General features: G+C 38.0%; 2 protein-coding genes across 4 annotated transcripts; both read right to left on the bottom strand.

The window, feature by feature from the left end:
* Positions 1-1,372: 1,372 nt before the first annotated feature.
* LOC117614184 (transcription factor E2FC) lies at positions 1,373-5,906 on the bottom strand. 2 transcript variants are annotated; one of them, XR_004583834.1, is made up of 14 exons: positions 5,366-5,906; positions 4,167-4,404; positions 3,925-4,010; positions 3,728-3,816; positions 3,595-3,649; positions 3,119-3,171; positions 2,991-3,041; positions 2,861-2,909; positions 2,695-2,763; positions 2,537-2,616; positions 2,169-2,379; positions 2,002-2,059; positions 1,645-1,752; positions 1,373-1,541 (listed from the first exon to the last, which is right to left on the bottom strand). XR_004583834.1 is itself a non-coding variant. In XM_034342905.1 (13 exons), exons 1-13 carry the CDS (start codon positions 5,615-5,617, stop codon positions 1,724-1,726), a joined length of 1,320 nt encoding a protein of 439 aa, XP_034198796.1. In that variant the 5' UTR covers positions 5,618-5,906; the 3' UTR covers positions 1,578-1,723. The 2 variants fall into 2 exon arrangements, 1 of the variants encoding a protein (XP_034198796.1); XM_034342905.1 differs by lacking the exon at positions 1,373-1,541 and having other exon boundaries at positions 1,578-1,752.
* A 341-nt stretch (positions 5,907-6,247) lies between these two features.
* LOC117616464 (tRNA (adenine(58)-N(1))-methyltransferase non-catalytic subunit trm6) lies at positions 6,248-10,549 on the bottom strand. 2 transcript variants are annotated; one of them, XM_034345792.1, is made up of 13 exons: positions 9,919-10,549; positions 9,695-9,822; positions 9,463-9,583; positions 9,182-9,263; positions 9,034-9,104; positions 8,581-8,622; positions 8,354-8,478; positions 8,038-8,131; positions 7,429-7,486; positions 7,126-7,304; positions 6,943-7,048; positions 6,747-6,833; positions 6,248-6,635 (listed from the first exon to the last, which is right to left on the bottom strand). In XM_034345792.1, exons 1-13 carry the CDS (start codon positions 10,041-10,043, stop codon positions 6,549-6,551), a joined length of 1,305 nt encoding a protein of 434 aa, XP_034201683.1. In that variant the 5' UTR covers positions 10,044-10,549; the 3' UTR covers positions 6,248-6,548. The 2 variants fall into 2 exon arrangements, with proteins under 2 accessions (XP_034201683.1, XP_034201682.1); XM_034345791.1 differs by having other exon boundaries at positions 7,384-7,486; positions 9,919-10,543.
* Positions 10,550-15,885: the final 5,336 nt, after the last annotated feature.

Raw genomic sequence — 15,885 nt, 5'->3', positions numbered from 1 at the left:
GTGTAACTGGAATTACTGGTACTGAACCAAATTACTCTTTTTGATAATAAAGTGCAACTGGAATTATTGGTTCTTTACCATTCACATGTCCTAATCCTAATCCTAATTCTCTATGTGTGTGTGTTTTTATTTATATTTTTTTTATTTTTTTTATTTGAAGACCTTTCCTATTGAGAGGGGTGATAACATACCAAAATCATACACACTATACAGATGCTAAAACTTGAACCCATAAAACCTTTCATGGGGAAGCAATTATTCCAAACCACTAAACTAGTGAGTCCTTTGCCTAATCCTATGTATTTAATTTGACTAAACACGACTAGACTACCTACCTACATACCTACCTATCCGATCCAATTCAAGTATTCTATGTGTTACTTAATTTTATGGGACTCTTCCCACCAAACCTGATTCTTTCTAATCCATTCCATACATAGGGAGACCATTGTGAATTTTAAATTTAGCTAAATAAGTAGTTTAAGAAGTTGATTGTGGATATTCTAAGGTGCCAATTTAAATCCTACCTTATGGTATTTAAATTCCATCGTGAATAACAAGTCATGTGAAAGAAATTATGGCGACGCTGCAAGTGAGTGTTTGTGTGTAAGTTCACATTGCATTGTTAGTGGAGTAGAGGAGCTTTGTTCTACATTTGCATCACAATACAATCTTTTTAATTAATGATGCCAACTGGTAGTTGAATTATAGATAGATAGATCGACTCATTGAATAATGAGCCCACTAATACATGCACCTCAATTATGGGAGGCACAGCCAAGCCACCCCACCTACTACTTCTAATTACTAAATGCCTTGGTGACAAATGCCAATCATCCACCCACTAATACTATTATTAATCAACGTAGCAGGAACAAAGAAACGTCTTTTTTCATTTTAGAGTTTTGTTCTAATATTCTTCTGCTGAACGCCACAAATGCGATAACCGTGTGGTCGAAATTGGGTGGACCGGACATACTAACTAACTAACTACAGTGGTAGGTAGTAGTGTCTGCCATATCTGGGCCGTCAATTCTAAAGCTCCCGTCTACCTACGGGCTTAGATCGACTATTTCTTACAAGTTGCAACCCAACCCAGGACGTTGACAGTTGACAGTGCAAGGGGCCAATATACTCCATTTCTCATTGACTTGATTATACAGAAGAACGCAATTTTCAGAGAAAGCACTAATGCAAAATCCTTGAACTGAAAATGATGTTGCCAATTGAATTGGGAATTTTTATTCAATGTGTATGGTCAGGTCAGGTACGGGGTTTTAACCTCAAAAATTAAGACAGAATCCTTGACCTTATTTTCAAGGCTTGGTTGACAAATAATCTCAACAAAGCAAAACTCAAAACACGTATTTAGAATAGGGCCTAAAATTGCCAAATGAGGGTCTGGTTTGACTGAAACCGGTTATTCGTCTGCCTTCACATGACCCACATAGGTTGCATAGATTAGATGGTTATAGGCAGCCATCTAAATGGCATCCTCGCCGTACGTTGTAACAAATTTCCAGCAGCAACTATGGATTTTACTATAAAAAAGATATATAAAATAAAAAGGTCTAGCTACAAAATTTCATATCAAAACATGAAAAGAATATAGCACCCTTCATGCCATCTGGAGCAATCAACTACCTGATTCCCATTTACACTACGGTCAATGTCCATTGGCCAATGCTGCACCACTCTTCCCAGAATTGTCTTGAAGGAGAGGTTATTTGCTCTGGGTCCAGTCCTCATTCGCTGTAAGTTGCAGCAAAGAAAGCTGTTAGTTAATTTAATCACACACAGGTTTCTTGATTGTGAAATAGGTAGGTCTCTAAACAAATTGTTATGTAGTTTTTAAAGGAACAACTTCCAGGAACATCCTTTGTTGCTGTTACACAAATGCTCCATTCCCTTTTTGCATCAAGGAATAATTGTATAAGATTCGGAACAAAACAGAGAAACTCGAATGGAGTTAGCAGAAATGGAGAAAGGATGTATGCTAACCCCATAGATCTGTCAGGCTGACTTCATGCTCTGATCTAAACCAATAATCGTCATTGGCCTGCAAACAGAATTAGTATACACAAATCAGTTAGTAAGGTTAATTATGACCAATGACAGAAAAGCAAATACATTAATAAGTAAAATGCTGGAAGAAAAAGAATACTAACATTGACGTGTGAAGGAATAATCTTCTGAATCCCAGAAGATGCCTCTGAGCCTGGTAAGCTTAGAATTTCAGAACTGTCCTTTTTATTACCCTGATGGTATGAAGAAAGCCCTCCGCCTTCCACTCTGGAATAATCACTACTATTCCAAGAAGATGAACCCATTGATTTAGCTTGCTTAACAGCAATATTCTCACGTTGCCCGTGGTATTTGCTACAACATTGAGAAAATAAAGTGTCACACCAAAGTAAGAAATCGTAATCCGCACATGAGAGAGAGAGAGAGAGAGAGAGGGGGGGGAGAAGAGGGGAGGGTGGAGGTAAGGATGGGTCAGATAGCCTAGCCTATGCATGTATACAGAAAAAATTACCTCAAAAGGTACAAATGTATAGGTCCTATAGTGCTTCTGACGATCATTCTAAACTGCTTTTGGGGAAAACAAGTATCCTCCTGATCAATTAAAAACCAAGTTAGATATTATGCGATTTACAATACAAAGTCTCAACCACATCCATCCAATGTACCCACCTCATCATCAGGATCAATAACTTCAATATAACTAGCTTGGGGAGCTTTTATTGCAATAAGTGTTTGATTCTGTAACAACAATAGCAGTAAGAAAACACTGGGATTGATCAATAGTTATAAAGCACAAAGTAATGGAAGTTTCAAAGATCTAAAGTCAAAAAATGACCTGGAAGCAACGAGGGCTCAAAATATCTTCCTCCGTCAAAAATAGGAACCTAAACAGTTGATTTTAGCAGATTATAAAGTTAAAAATGGGAAAAGAGAAAGGGAAAAAAACACCAGGACTTAGAATATACTTTTTATTCTTTTCATCTTCCTCCAGGGCCCTCAGAAGCTCTAGCTTTTCCCTGAAAAAATAATCCCTTTATAGCTCCACATACCAGACAGAAAAACATCTCAATGCGTCTAATTCTAAACAACCAACCTTATAGCATCATCAAGCCTGCATTCTTCAGCATATAAACTTTCAACTTCATCCTGAAAGAAAACAAAATGTTCTTCGTGGTTAGGGAGCGTACAAATACTTCAAGTTTGCAACATGATTATAGCAGCAGAGTAGAAGGCCTGACTTTTGCTTGAAACCACGAATGGCATTTCAATATGTCACCACTCACGACCAATTTCAATCATCCAAACCTCAGTTAAGATTTGAAATTGCTTGTCCACCCAAACAAATAGTGCATTAAATTTAGGATAAGATAGCAACTCATTTTACAAAATAGTTGGATGCATTGATAACCTTGAAAACCAACAGATCAGCATCACTATTTGAAAGGATGTAATAAGTCTTGTAATGTTTCAATAGTCTTTCAAAGTTGGCATACAAGACACAAACACACATGCAATGAGCAAGACGTTGATTTATGAACAAGATCCAAATGATTAATATTCTACATGCACCTGTATTCTAGAAACTTGATCATCTAGTTCCCCTGGTGTCGACCCATCATAACACCTGCCATTAGAGTGCTCTGGTCATATCAAATCATACATAAAGTACCAAATAAAGGAAAGTGAAGATTTATATAATTACTTCCAGCGTATATGATTCTTTGAAGTTTTCTCTATCAAATTTATTCCTTCAAGAACATTCGTAATATCATATATCCTCCGCTTTTGAACCTGCAACAACCAATATGTAATAAATTCAATAGGTTACAGTTCAGACATAACAGCAAGTGCATGCTACAGTCTGACTATGGACTCTGATATCAAAGACATTTGATATACCTCCAACACCTCTGCCGTTTTGTTCAAATCAAGGGTTCTATCCTTGGCCTCCTGAATTAAACTAACAAACTTCTTGGTTAACAAGCCTGCAAACAACATATTACACCCCTTATTAATCTTGATATGCCACATCCATGAATGCCTGTAACAAAGTGAGTGCTCTAAAGTGTGTGCAAAGTTAGATAGAAGGAGAGGGACAACTCCCAATGATTTTCTTTTTCTTTTTTTGATCCTCAACTTACCTAAAGAGCTGTCATAGCGGCAACCAATAGCTGGATTCAGACCATTATGAGAATCCGCAGTTGATCTTTGAGTCCCAGCTTTCGTATGCTTAGGAACCTTTGACTTAGGGTTATGTTTTCTACCCGTGCAGGACTGTGGTATAGATAACGACGGATCCTGAAGTACCTTGCTCGGTCCAGCAGCAGCTTCATGCCCACCAATCTGAGCCGCATCATCTATTTCCTTCTTTGGTCTCAACTGCAGCAATTATTGCTTATAATAAATACGAGAGATGTGCAAAAAGAAAACATATCAAGCATGCTAAAATCTGTAGTGTAATTAATTTCTAGGAATTACACCATTCCTGGGAATCGTAATTTTTATATTTAAAAAAAAAAAAAGGAGAGGAAAAAAAAAATCATGTGGGACAATTCAAATTGTGCTGATGAAACACATTTACAACAGCATAAACTAATAAAACAGCATTCAGACACACCAGCAAGTGTAATCAACTCTGATGATCCCAATTGTAAAACAACCTGACTTCTGCCATCATTGTTGGTAGTCTTGAATAATTTAACTAACAGCGAATTAGTAAGACAATAAATTAAAGAGAAACAATGCCAACTTTGCATAACTCTAAAATGTAATTCTCTTGGACTACAACTGATTTTTATTCTCTGTCATTTCTTCTTTTTCTTCTGAATAAGTTGTGAAATTCTATAGTTTGTATCATCCATGAGCGTGTACGGAAAATTATTACTAAAAAAAAATTTATATTTTAAAAATCCGTGTAAATTGTAATAAAGACGCAGATTGTGCACTTAATGTGGGAAGATAGTATGACCATTTGTTAAGAGAAATTATTGCAAAGAAATCACGAATTGACCACTATAAGCAGGATGCGAAGTTAATGCCAAACATACGACTCAATAAATTATAAGGAAACATCAAAGCCACCTGCCAATAAAATCCACAACTAATTATCAACAACAGAGAAGTAAAGAAATCATTAAAGCAGTAAAGCCTCTAAACTTTGGAAATCCTATCAATCAGAAACTGAATGTTTTATAACGAAATAGAAGAAGAAGAAGAAGATAATGACGATGATGATGGATTGCGGTGATCGCACTTGAAAAAATCAATACCTAACACGAAATTAATTCCGAAACGAGAATTGAAATCGAAAAAAATACGATGATGAGGAGCAAAAACTCACCGCCAGCTTAGCAAAAGCATAATGGGCGTCCGCGTGAGAAGCAAAAGCGCTATCGGAGAGGCAGTGGTGGCCGGAGTCGATGGAAGGAGCGAAAGCAGGAAATGAGTGGGGAAGAAGACGTTGAGAGGAAGGCAAAGACGGAAGCAGATAGCTCGGATGGTTCTGATGATTCTGAGTCTGTGAATGAGAGTGCAGCAGCTGGAACTCGAATTGAGACGGTCGAAGAAGGCGATTCGGATCCTCCATCTCCATGGGTAAGCGGGAGAGAAGCAGAATTGAAGGATGTGAGAGAAAGAGGTAGGTTTTTGAGTGTTGGAGGGAAAGGGGAAAATCGACTGGGATGGATTTTGAGAGATTATTATATATATATTTACGTGTTTTTAATTACTCTCTAATTTTGTGTTTGTGTTTTAATGGCATTTCAGAAATGGAAAAGGAAACCAAAGACAAATCAAACTCGAAGCGCAAAGCGAGAGCGAGAGAGAGAGAGTAAGCGCCGTCAATCAAGTGACGCAACAGCGGGAAACGTACGCGGATGAGTTCGAATCCCCTCGCCCCGCCTTTCGCCTGTCACCGTCACTTCGGTTTTTATTGTAATTATAATTTGCATCGCCTAAAACTCCGGCTCGGCCTCCTTCTTCATCTTGGGCTTGAGCTTCGTAATGGGCCGATGGCCCAACGTTCCAAATCTACCAAGACCGCTCAAACATAGTAGGCTCTAATTAATTTTTTCTGGCTTTGATTCTTTACGATGTACGAATGTGAAAGTTAGCTCACATTTTTATTTTAATTTAACCATGAACGATATTTTAAACTATTTCAATGGATAAGGAGGGGGTTCAAACTCGGTTGAAAGGAGGCGAGCACATTGCACGTCAAATATGATGAAAAGTCTACAACAGAAATAGGTTTCTGGTAGAAACTTTAAAATCTAAATTCGCAAGAAAAATAGAGCACCATCATTATTCTCATTAGGCCCAAAAAATAGCCGTAGAAATACACAAGGGCCACAGCCCACAGATTGCAAACCCTGCAAGAGAAAAAAAGAAGCAGCAGTATTTGCAGGTTTACAGATAAGTCAAAAATGAATAGCTAGTGTACATTTGGACGCTGTGGGTTTTGCTCACGAACATCCATATAACAGCAATTCACGCCTTGTGATTTAATTCTTTTAGAGGTAGAATCAGTTGGGACTTATCTTGGTCCCGCTGAGAATGTAACCACCGAATGCATTCATCTGCATGCATGGATGGGTTCTTGAGGGAAGTACCTGCATCAATTTATTCAAAAAGAAAGGAACATCAGTCGATCTTTTCGTCACAAGAATCATCATACAAACACTAAAACAACCAAACAGATGCATTAAGAAGACCAAACCAACCTGATATTCGCGTAGCCAAGGTTCTGAAATTTGCATGCCAATTGCCATTTTTCCCAGTTGTAAATTGTGCATGCATGTTGCAAGAGGCTGCATTTTAAAGACAATAGTTGTTTTAATTTAATCTTCCACCAACAAGTGAAGAAACCGTATACACAAATCATTAATTTGGTATGATAAAGCATTTGAAGCTAACAACCTGAAGATACTGATGATAAATAGCAAAAGGAGCTGAATTTGACATAAGTGGAAAGATCTCCTTAACTAAGCTCCAAGTATCCAACTCTGGTGCAGCTATTATTAAACTGCAAAGAGAACGTTGACCTTATCAACCAGATGCTTCTTTCAACTAGTAAACTAAACATGCAACAACAATATTTACCAAGAGAAACCATGCTCTTTCCACGAGCTGATGATTTCCTGTGGTGCTTTTTCTCCCAGTTTTGCAGGTTTGGACATTTTGATTACTGGAGAACTGGTAGACTCAGGAATAAGATCCGTTATCACATTTTCGGATGCAAGAGAGACTTCTTCCATGCTGACTGGTGAAGAAATTCGGTCCTGTTAAAAAAGGATATCTGACACAATTAAGAAACTGCAAGCCCACAATTGTGCAGACAAAAAATGAGGAGTTGCTTACATTTGACTGACTTTCCATGTTACAAGAGTCCGAATCTTGACTTACTGGTTTTTGCAGACCATTTTGCACAGAGAAGAGATCAGTGAGAGGAGACCTCACAATCCTGGAACAAAAACATACATATAAAGATATCTCATAAATTGGTCAAGTACGAAAAATTAATGCAAACCGAAGTGCACATGGAGTAGGTGGGGTGGGATCCATGATAATTTTGGCAAATCGACTGGAGAATAAAGAATTTTCACCCTGGTTATCTAGCAAAACAATCAACACCACAACCTAGGTTTATAATGCACTAGTATGAAATCCATGTGATGCACAGGTTCTTTGGAAAAAGCGTAAAATAAAGCAATTAACAGAAATTAAGATTCCAGGAAGAGACGATCAGTAATAACATTAACATTTGTCGATCGACTAATATAATTGGAAAATATTGTTTCAAATTTCAATTTTTTTTTTTAACTAAGAAAAGAAAAAATAGTTTATTTTCTTTAATTTCATGAAATTGAAGATTTGCCTCCAATTTCTTAATTCAATTTGCAGTCGTCCAATTTCTTCAATTTCTTTTATGGCACAATGCCTGCATACATAAAGAGTAGCGGGATTTCATCTAACTGTATATCCTATAATAGTGCAACTCATAGGCAGATGTACCTCTTGCAAATTTCATCTCCGAAGTTGAATATCCTCGCTATATCCATAGGATAAGGCGAGCCACCAATGTATGTGTTGCAGACATAGCCCGTCCCTGTCAAACATACAGAAGCATTCAACATCCAAAATGTCATGAACAAATAGTCGCATTTGCACAAAGTGGCCACAACAAACAGATTTCCTTTTATACTCTGGATATGGTTATACTTCATTTCACTACTTCAACACCCATAGATCTTGTTTACATACTTTAATTATAAACTGAAACCAACACATAGTAAAGGACACTTGGGGAAAAAAGAAACATATAGCAAACCTCCTAAACGCTCTGCCACAGCACCAGTAAGAAGTCCTCCAACCATATCGACTACGAGGACATCAGAATTTGCAGAGACATTAGCCATGGAAAGCAGAAGAGATAATGTATCCATTCGCAAGAATCTGAATCAAAGGCAAACATGTAATTCATAAATTCTGAGCAAAAAATATGAGGAAGTCATTTACCAAAAGTAAAGGAAAATTCATAAGTGGCTATGTCGTTACCCAATTCTAGTCGGATACTTCTTTAAGTACGCCTCACATATACTGAGAGAAACAAGAAGAAAGACAAGTCAGTAAAAAGAATTTCAGATTCTGCGATTACAGATGCGCATCCAGAACCCACCCAAACCAATGTTAATGCAGATAGTATGGCTCTTCATAACTCTTTTAGCTTCAACTGCTTGTGGCGATGTGTCCTGTTTATTTTCTAATTCCACTTATTTGGAAATTCCACATCATCTTATATGGACCTCTGAATCATATAGCTTTAAATCCGAAACAACTTCATCATTAGATGATAAAATAACCAATTAAATAATAAACACCCAACAAGAATTACAGGAAGAACGCTCCTGTCTTACATTAACCAATATCCCAAATTTCAAAAGAAGTGTCTCTCAAATTGTAACTATGACATATTCCGGAGAAGCTACTGATTCAAAAGTAAGAGGTAACCTTCTAGTGAAAGGGCGCCTCAGAAGTACAATGGGAGCATATTTCTTTTGCTTCTTAAGCCTATATTTCTCCTGCAGACAACAGACAGACAGGAAATTAGCTCATCTCAAATAAAGACGAAAGTAGCACTCACATAGTCTAATTTTACCTGTGAGAACACAGTCTTTTTCTCAAATGTCGCACTGTTTGCAATGAGAGCTTCAACAATTTCATCACCAGTTGCACCCAGTCTGCATCAAAAAATTGTCAGCCTCGGTCAGCATTTCTCGGAAGAAAGATAATATGCCAGGATAGTGAACACAGATTGAAGCAGGATAACATATGTATTTTATCCCAAAAATTATAAGGCAGGTGGTGCACAAGTTTTATGAGATCTGCATCAGAAGTGTGCAAAGACACAAATTAAATCCTTGAACAGTTTGTTCTCACCGTCGCATCTCGTTTATGTCTTCACCAGTTAGGCTTTGCGCTTTATTGTTATCAACTAATGCTCGATTATCTCTCAACTCATCTATTGACTGGCCATCCCCTTTTTCTAGAACATTGTTACCTGGAACATGAAATTTAAGATGAAACTAAATTTTACGGTAGAACACACTGCCATAAACATGCAAAATAAACAAATAAAATAATCTGACAATTTTGAAATAAAAAACAAAACCTTCTGTGGACGGAGTATAGCGAGACAAATACGGCCCTTGCGTTCCGTTTTCAACGCGAAAGAAAGAACCAAAGGGGCAGCCAAGCAAGGGTTGCAGAGAACAATTCTTATTCCCAATCTTCAATGTCCTGCACATTCATTACACATTTAGCTGTGCTTATTTTAATTGAGCATGCGAGTGAATTTCCAAGACTGAGGGCAAAAATTGAGAGCGAAAGACTTACGCTCCTGCGGAGAGACGAGCGAAAACCAAACGGTCGCCGTCGTTGATGTCAAGCAAGACACTGCAACCTTCCCAGGTCGATCTAAGGCTTTCAAATAAATCGCTTTGGGGCTTATTTTCCGACATATCCAGTCTTTTATGTTATATTGAATAAACACTCCCCTTATTATAGTCTTACCGCGGATCCCTTTCTCAATAAATTGAAGAACAGACTAGGAAGAATTTTAGTTGAAAACACAAATTATTAATATACAGGCATCAGAGATGCATCGCTGGGACTAGAAGAGTGTCTGAGTGACTGACGGGCTCAGATATTTCAGAAGGACAATTTGAAACGAAGCCATCAATAAAACCTTAAAAACCCAACTCGACTCGACAGTTAGCTAGGGTTTAGTGGAGAGTATGCCTTGAGGAAGATTTTAAGTTTAACAAGTGGTTTTTATCGGAATCCCTACAAAATTTCGTCGCGACACATGTTTGCCTGGATCGTGGGATGGAAAACGTTCGTTGGGTAGAAAAAGGTGGTTGTGTCGTACTAACCTAAAATTGATGTTGAAACCTTAATAGTAAAGTTCTAGTTCGAGTTACATGAGTATCTAAGCTTGATCGAGTCATAAGTGCCCTAGAATAAGCATATGGTTAGGGTTCGACACTTGAGAATGGTTTTGGAACAAGTTTGGAAGCTAGGGTTTTTGTTCAAGACTTGAATTTAGTATCAAAGCTAAGTTCTCTTGTGACACGTACTTTCGTTCTCCTTTCAATTTAAATGCTTTCATCCTCTCCTCTTCAAGTGATGGGGGGGACTGAAAAGGATATGTTCATTAACATATCCCCATTACCTTGACGTATAAAGATTTTGTACATTTCTTGGCTCCGACGACCCATTCTCTTCAGGTGGAGAGGGGGAATGAAAAGAGAAGTTTTCACTGAATTAGGAGGAATTCTCCTTTGTCGATGTTGTTGATGTGTTTCGATCCGTCTGTACAACATAAAAAAACCATAACCTTAAACACTACCTATTTCTGCTGCACTATATACCAAGCCTATAATCCTAGCCCGCCGCCGTTGTCTACCTTGTCATCGCCGCCACTGTCTACCTTGTTACTGCCGATGCTGCCTCCATCCCGTCATCCATCACCATGCCGAATGTTGATGCCTTTATTTATGTTTCTATTTCATATACTACTTCTCTTACCCATATTGTGACGGTTCATACTGGATCGAATTATATGCTACTTCACAAGGATAATTGGGTTACCTAACTAGTGACTTTGATGCCCCATATTCTAAAGATCCACAAGTTGGAAAGTGAAAAATTGTTGATGTTATCGTAAAAAGTCGGATGTTGCACGCTATGAAACCTAGTTTGTTGAATATGTTTCATACTTACCTACTGTCACGCTCACATAGTTTCTGTGTTCAGCTTTTATGTGTTGTGCTATGTGCCATATTTGTTAAGGTTTGCTCTTATATTTATGTTGCGAACTTTGATTTGGTTTGTCAGTTGTTTTTACTCATGGTTTGCAACAAGACATTCTCTTGTGACATTCTCTACAGTTGTTCGATTAGGTTGATGTTGAGTATGGTATTCTATGACTCGATTGTTAAGTTGGGCATGCAAAACATCTTTGCGCCAACAGTGACATAAGAGTAATTTCATTTTACTGTCGAACTTCAATGTTACTGTGGGACAATGGCATGATAGTAATTTCATGTCACTATCAGATTAGACCTCTCCCAATGAATATAAAATTAGTTTATTTGCTTTCTTTTTTTGCAACTTCTTTAGTTTAATATATGAAATTAAATAATATCTTATCCTTCTTTAGTCCACAAAATAATTAATTACTACTTATAAACTAATTTATGAAATTAATTAAAATATTTAAATACTAATTATTCACTAAATATCAGGTATTTCAATTGTTGTTTGATATTAAATTATATTTATGTTATAATAATTATTATTTAATGAATAATTAGTATTTAATTATTTTAATTAATTTAATAAATTACTTAATTAATACTAATTAATTATATTTAGTTATCTTAAACAATTTTGTGGACTTTAAAATTATTTTAAATTCCTGAATATATATTTTAAATATTTTCAATTATTAGAAAATTATTTTAGTATTCCAAAATTGATTTTAAAATAGTGCCCTAAAGTAGGCTTATAGTTAGGGTTCGACTCTTGAGAATGATTTTGGAACAAGTTCATAAGCTAGGGTTTTTAGTTTGAGATTTGGATTTAATGTTTAGAATCTAAAATTCATTTTAGGGATACTAAAATAATTTTCTATGATTTTTAGATAAATGAAACTATTTTTTAAAATGATATCGGAAATTAAAAATAATTTTAAAGTCCATAATGTAATAACCCAAAACAAAATATCCTTAATTAATTATTAATTTATTCTAGAAGAAAGACGATTTTGCCCCACATTATTTAATGGGAAAAAAGTTGACTTTTTGACCGAGAAGAAATTTGACAATTTCACTTACGCCGTTGCGTAGAGCACGATGAAACGAGTCCGTAGACACGGAGTGGACTCGAATCGGAGTTGTAACGAAGAAAATACGGTCAAAATACCGTGAAGGGCAAAACGGTAATTTGAACAAAAATCAGATTTTTATCTCTTCTCTCTCTCTTCCCCATCCGTTTTCTCTCTCCTCTCTCTCTCTCCTCTCTCCCACGCGAGCCAGCCACCCGCCCTCCTTCCCGTCGCCATAGCCACCGCCACAGACCACCCCGACCCACGGCACCAGCACCGACGGCACCATGTCGACCTCGCCGTCTCGTCCCGACCCATCTCCGCCCTTGAACCGACCGGAGCTGGCCGGAAAATCAAGAAATCCGATCGGTTTTGCCCGATTTTCAAACCTCTCGTTCTCCTTCAATTCTCATCCAAATCTTTCGAGTAAGGTATGGATTCTCACATATTTTCGTGCTCTAGCTGATGGTTGGGTAGGTTTTCATTGATTTTAGCCGTAGATCGCTCGATTTTCGACTAGAAATTTGGCCGAGTTTCGACCTCCGTGATCGACCGTTTTCGGCCACTTTCCGGGGTATGTCCAAGAACAAAAGTGGCTCCAAATGTGGTGTTATACCTAGGATAGGAGTTTGGAGCAGTGGTTTTGAGTTTTTCCGGCGAGACATTATCGCTTTGGACACCCACGCTGCCGGAGCGTGTGGCGGCGCATGGGTGAGGGTAGTACAGTGAACCTGTGTATTTTTGTGATCCTCGTGTTGTCACGAGCGCGTAGGATTTCGCGGATCTCGATTTGGATTCCGTTTGAGCCCCGAACGGATTTTTCATATTGTGCGATTCCCGGGTTCAGTACTGTCGAGCCGTTGGATCGCACTCAATTTTAGACATGTTGTTCTACATGATTTCAGGATTGTGTAGGATGAACTTTAAGTGAGTGCACGTATTTTTAGGAGCTGGGGGTCAAGGTTTTTAATTTAATACTCTTATTGAGCAGTTTTATTAATTTAATATTCATGGCTAATCAGGCACCAGGGGCCAGACCGACCCACATGAGGGACCTTCAAGAGGTCCAGCTAGCTCGGACCAGAAGTGAGTGGACTTGTCTTTTATAAATGATTTTATATAAATGAATTTCATTATTTGATCTTGAATAAGTTTTATTCATGGTAATTTTACTAGCATGCTTGTGGATTTAATTATCTTATTTACATGCTGCTCGTTGATTATGCTAAGTAATATAAAGAGCAGAATTTGAGATTTATATCAGAAGAAATAACAGCTTAGTTCAGATTTATCAAATTACAGTTAATTATCAGACTTTTCTAAAATAGTTTATTTTAAAACCACCATGTACCCAATTATGGTTATTACCCTCAGTTATACCGATGTCTACGGACGTCTAGTTTATTCTCAGTTCTGTCAGTGCACTTGACATTTGCCTCACGAGTTTCGGGGACGCTCGGACCGTGAGTGCCAGGATTTACAGCTCGATTTAACTTGGTGTCGCCGATGTCTGCCAGGATTTGCAGCTCGGTTTGACTTGGTGTCGCCGAGGTCTGCCAAGATTTGCAACTCGGTTTGACTTGGTGTCGCCGACGTCTGCCAGGATTTGCGGATCAGGCTGACTACGGTCCCCTGAATCCTGCCAGTGCGGCTCGAGTTGACTGTGTGTCACTGAGACCTGCCAGCGGATCAGGCTGACTGCGGTCCCCTGAATCCTGCCAGTTTGCGGCTCGAATAGACTGTGTGTCGCCGAGACCTACCAGGGGAATTGACGGATTTACAGGGGTACACCTAGGTGGTAGTTTTAAAGGAATTTCAGTGCTTTTATGCCAATATTGATTACAGTAATTTTATGCAAGTTTTCTCGACATTTGAGCATGTTTTACATCTGCATAGATATATATATATATATATGTTTATATGAATGCTTTGTATTTGAATACAGTCGAACTTGAGATTTACATACCTAATTGTTTTATATAATGGGGGTTATTATGTTCACATATTATTTTCTGGAACTTTCTTTTTGTCCACTCACACTTTCAACTGTTTTGCAGCCCCAGGCAGTAGACGTGCACAGGAATCCACCACCGGGCCTTCTCCTAGCTCCCGCGCCACGTACAAGATGTAGGATTTTGTTGTTAAACACTTAAATTCTTGTAAATATTAGTAACTGCTCTGATATCTTGTTAGAGTGAAAACCAGAACAGTTGGATGTTTTATTTACTTATTCTGGCAATTGGTGTGAATATAACTGCTTGTTTAACAGGTGAAAATTTTTTGGTTTGGACAAATTACAGGAGAGACTCTGCCGAATTTTCGGTAGGAGTCTAGGGAAGTTTCAAAACGTAGTTTGTAACAAAAAGGGTAAAAAGGTCTTTTGTGCCAGACATTCGCCAGATGTCGGACACGCACAAGGTCCGACTCGAATTTCAAAGTGAAATTAGGGTCGGATCCTGTCACATAAGCTGGAGGGGGGAAATGTTATTAACAACTTGAGGTACAAGCCTGTTGTTTTTTTTTTAAAAAAAATTAAGTACGATAGTTTGGATGGAGGAAAATAACATTCTCGACATTTGTTTGAATGAAGGAAAATAATTGGGAATTTATGACAGGACCCGATCTAAATTCCGCTTTGGAATTCGAGCCAAGTCCTGTGCGTGTCCGACACCTGGCGAATGTCGGGCACAATTGACCTTTTTACCCCTCGTGTCAAAATCTTTTAAAAATTCCTTTAGACTTCTGCCGAAAATTCGGCAGAGTCTCCCCTATATTTTGTCCAAACCCAAAATCTTCCACCTGTCAAATAAGCACATAAATCCACACCAACTGCCAGAATGATTCACATAAACACTATTCCACTCGGTTTCTCAGTTTCAACTAGATATCAGAGCATTTCTACAAGTTTACATAACTTTACAATAAAATCTTACGTTTCTTGGTGGTGCGGAAGCTAAGAGTGGCCCGGTGGTGGATCCCTGCGCACTTCTACGGCCTGGGGGCGAAAAACAAGTTTAACGTGTGAGTGGACAAAAATAATGTTCTTAAAACAATTTAGAATTATAATAACCCCCGTTGTAAAATAACTTAATAAGTAAAGCTAGAGTTCAACTGTGTTTAATATAAAGTATTCCTCCAAAGATATATATATAACCGTATGTATATAGATTTGTAAAACTGAACAATTATATGAAGAGATAAAACATGCACGTATATTGAGAAAACTGATATAAAATGATTGAAAACAATAGCTGCATAAAAGTGCTCAAATTACTTTAAAACAACCACCTAAGTGTACCCCTGAAAATCCGTCAATTCCCCTGGCAGGTCTCGGGCGACGCGCAGTCTATCTGAGCAGCAAACTGGCAGAATACAGGGGACTAGGGTCAGCCTGATCCGCCGGCAGGTCTCGATGACACCAAGTCGACTCGAGCCGCTCTGGCAAGATACAGGGGACCATAGTCAGCCTGATC

This window comes from Prunus dulcis, chromosome 1 (assembly GCF_902201215.1).
Source record: "Prunus dulcis chromosome 1, ALMONDv2, whole genome shotgun sequence".
In the NCBI taxonomy this organism is placed as follows: Eukaryota; Viridiplantae; Streptophyta; class Magnoliopsida; order Rosales; family Rosaceae; genus Prunus; species Prunus dulcis.
Note: the sequence above shows the minus strand (reverse complement) of the source record. Positions and strands in the feature narration are given on the sequence as shown.

Coding starts and splice junctions, on each gene's coding strand:
- LOC117616464 (XM_034345791.1), bottom strand. CDS start 10,043: ATGTCGGAAAATAAGCCCCAAAGCGATTTATTTGAAAGCCTTAGATCG. Junction 8,623..9,033: donor AGGCGCCCTTTCACTAGAAG/GTTACCTCTTAC, acceptor TGTTTCTCTCAG/TATATGTGAGGCGTACTTAA. Junction 7,487..8,037: donor GGAGATGAAATTTGCAAGAG/GTACATCTGCCT, acceptor TTTTTGTTCCAG/GATTGTGAGGTCTCCTCTCA.
- LOC117614184 (XM_034342905.1), bottom strand. CDS start 5,617: ATGGAGATGGAGGATCCGAATCGCCTTCTTCGACCGTCTCAATTCGAG. Junction 3,172..3,594: donor ATCAAGTTTCTAGAATACAG/GTGCATGTAGAA, acceptor GTTTTCTTTCAG/GATGAAGTTGAAAGTTTATA. Junction 3,042..3,118: donor AGGCTTGATGATGCTATAAG/GTTGGTTGTTTA, acceptor TTATTTTTTCAG/GGAAAAGCTAGAGCTTCTGA.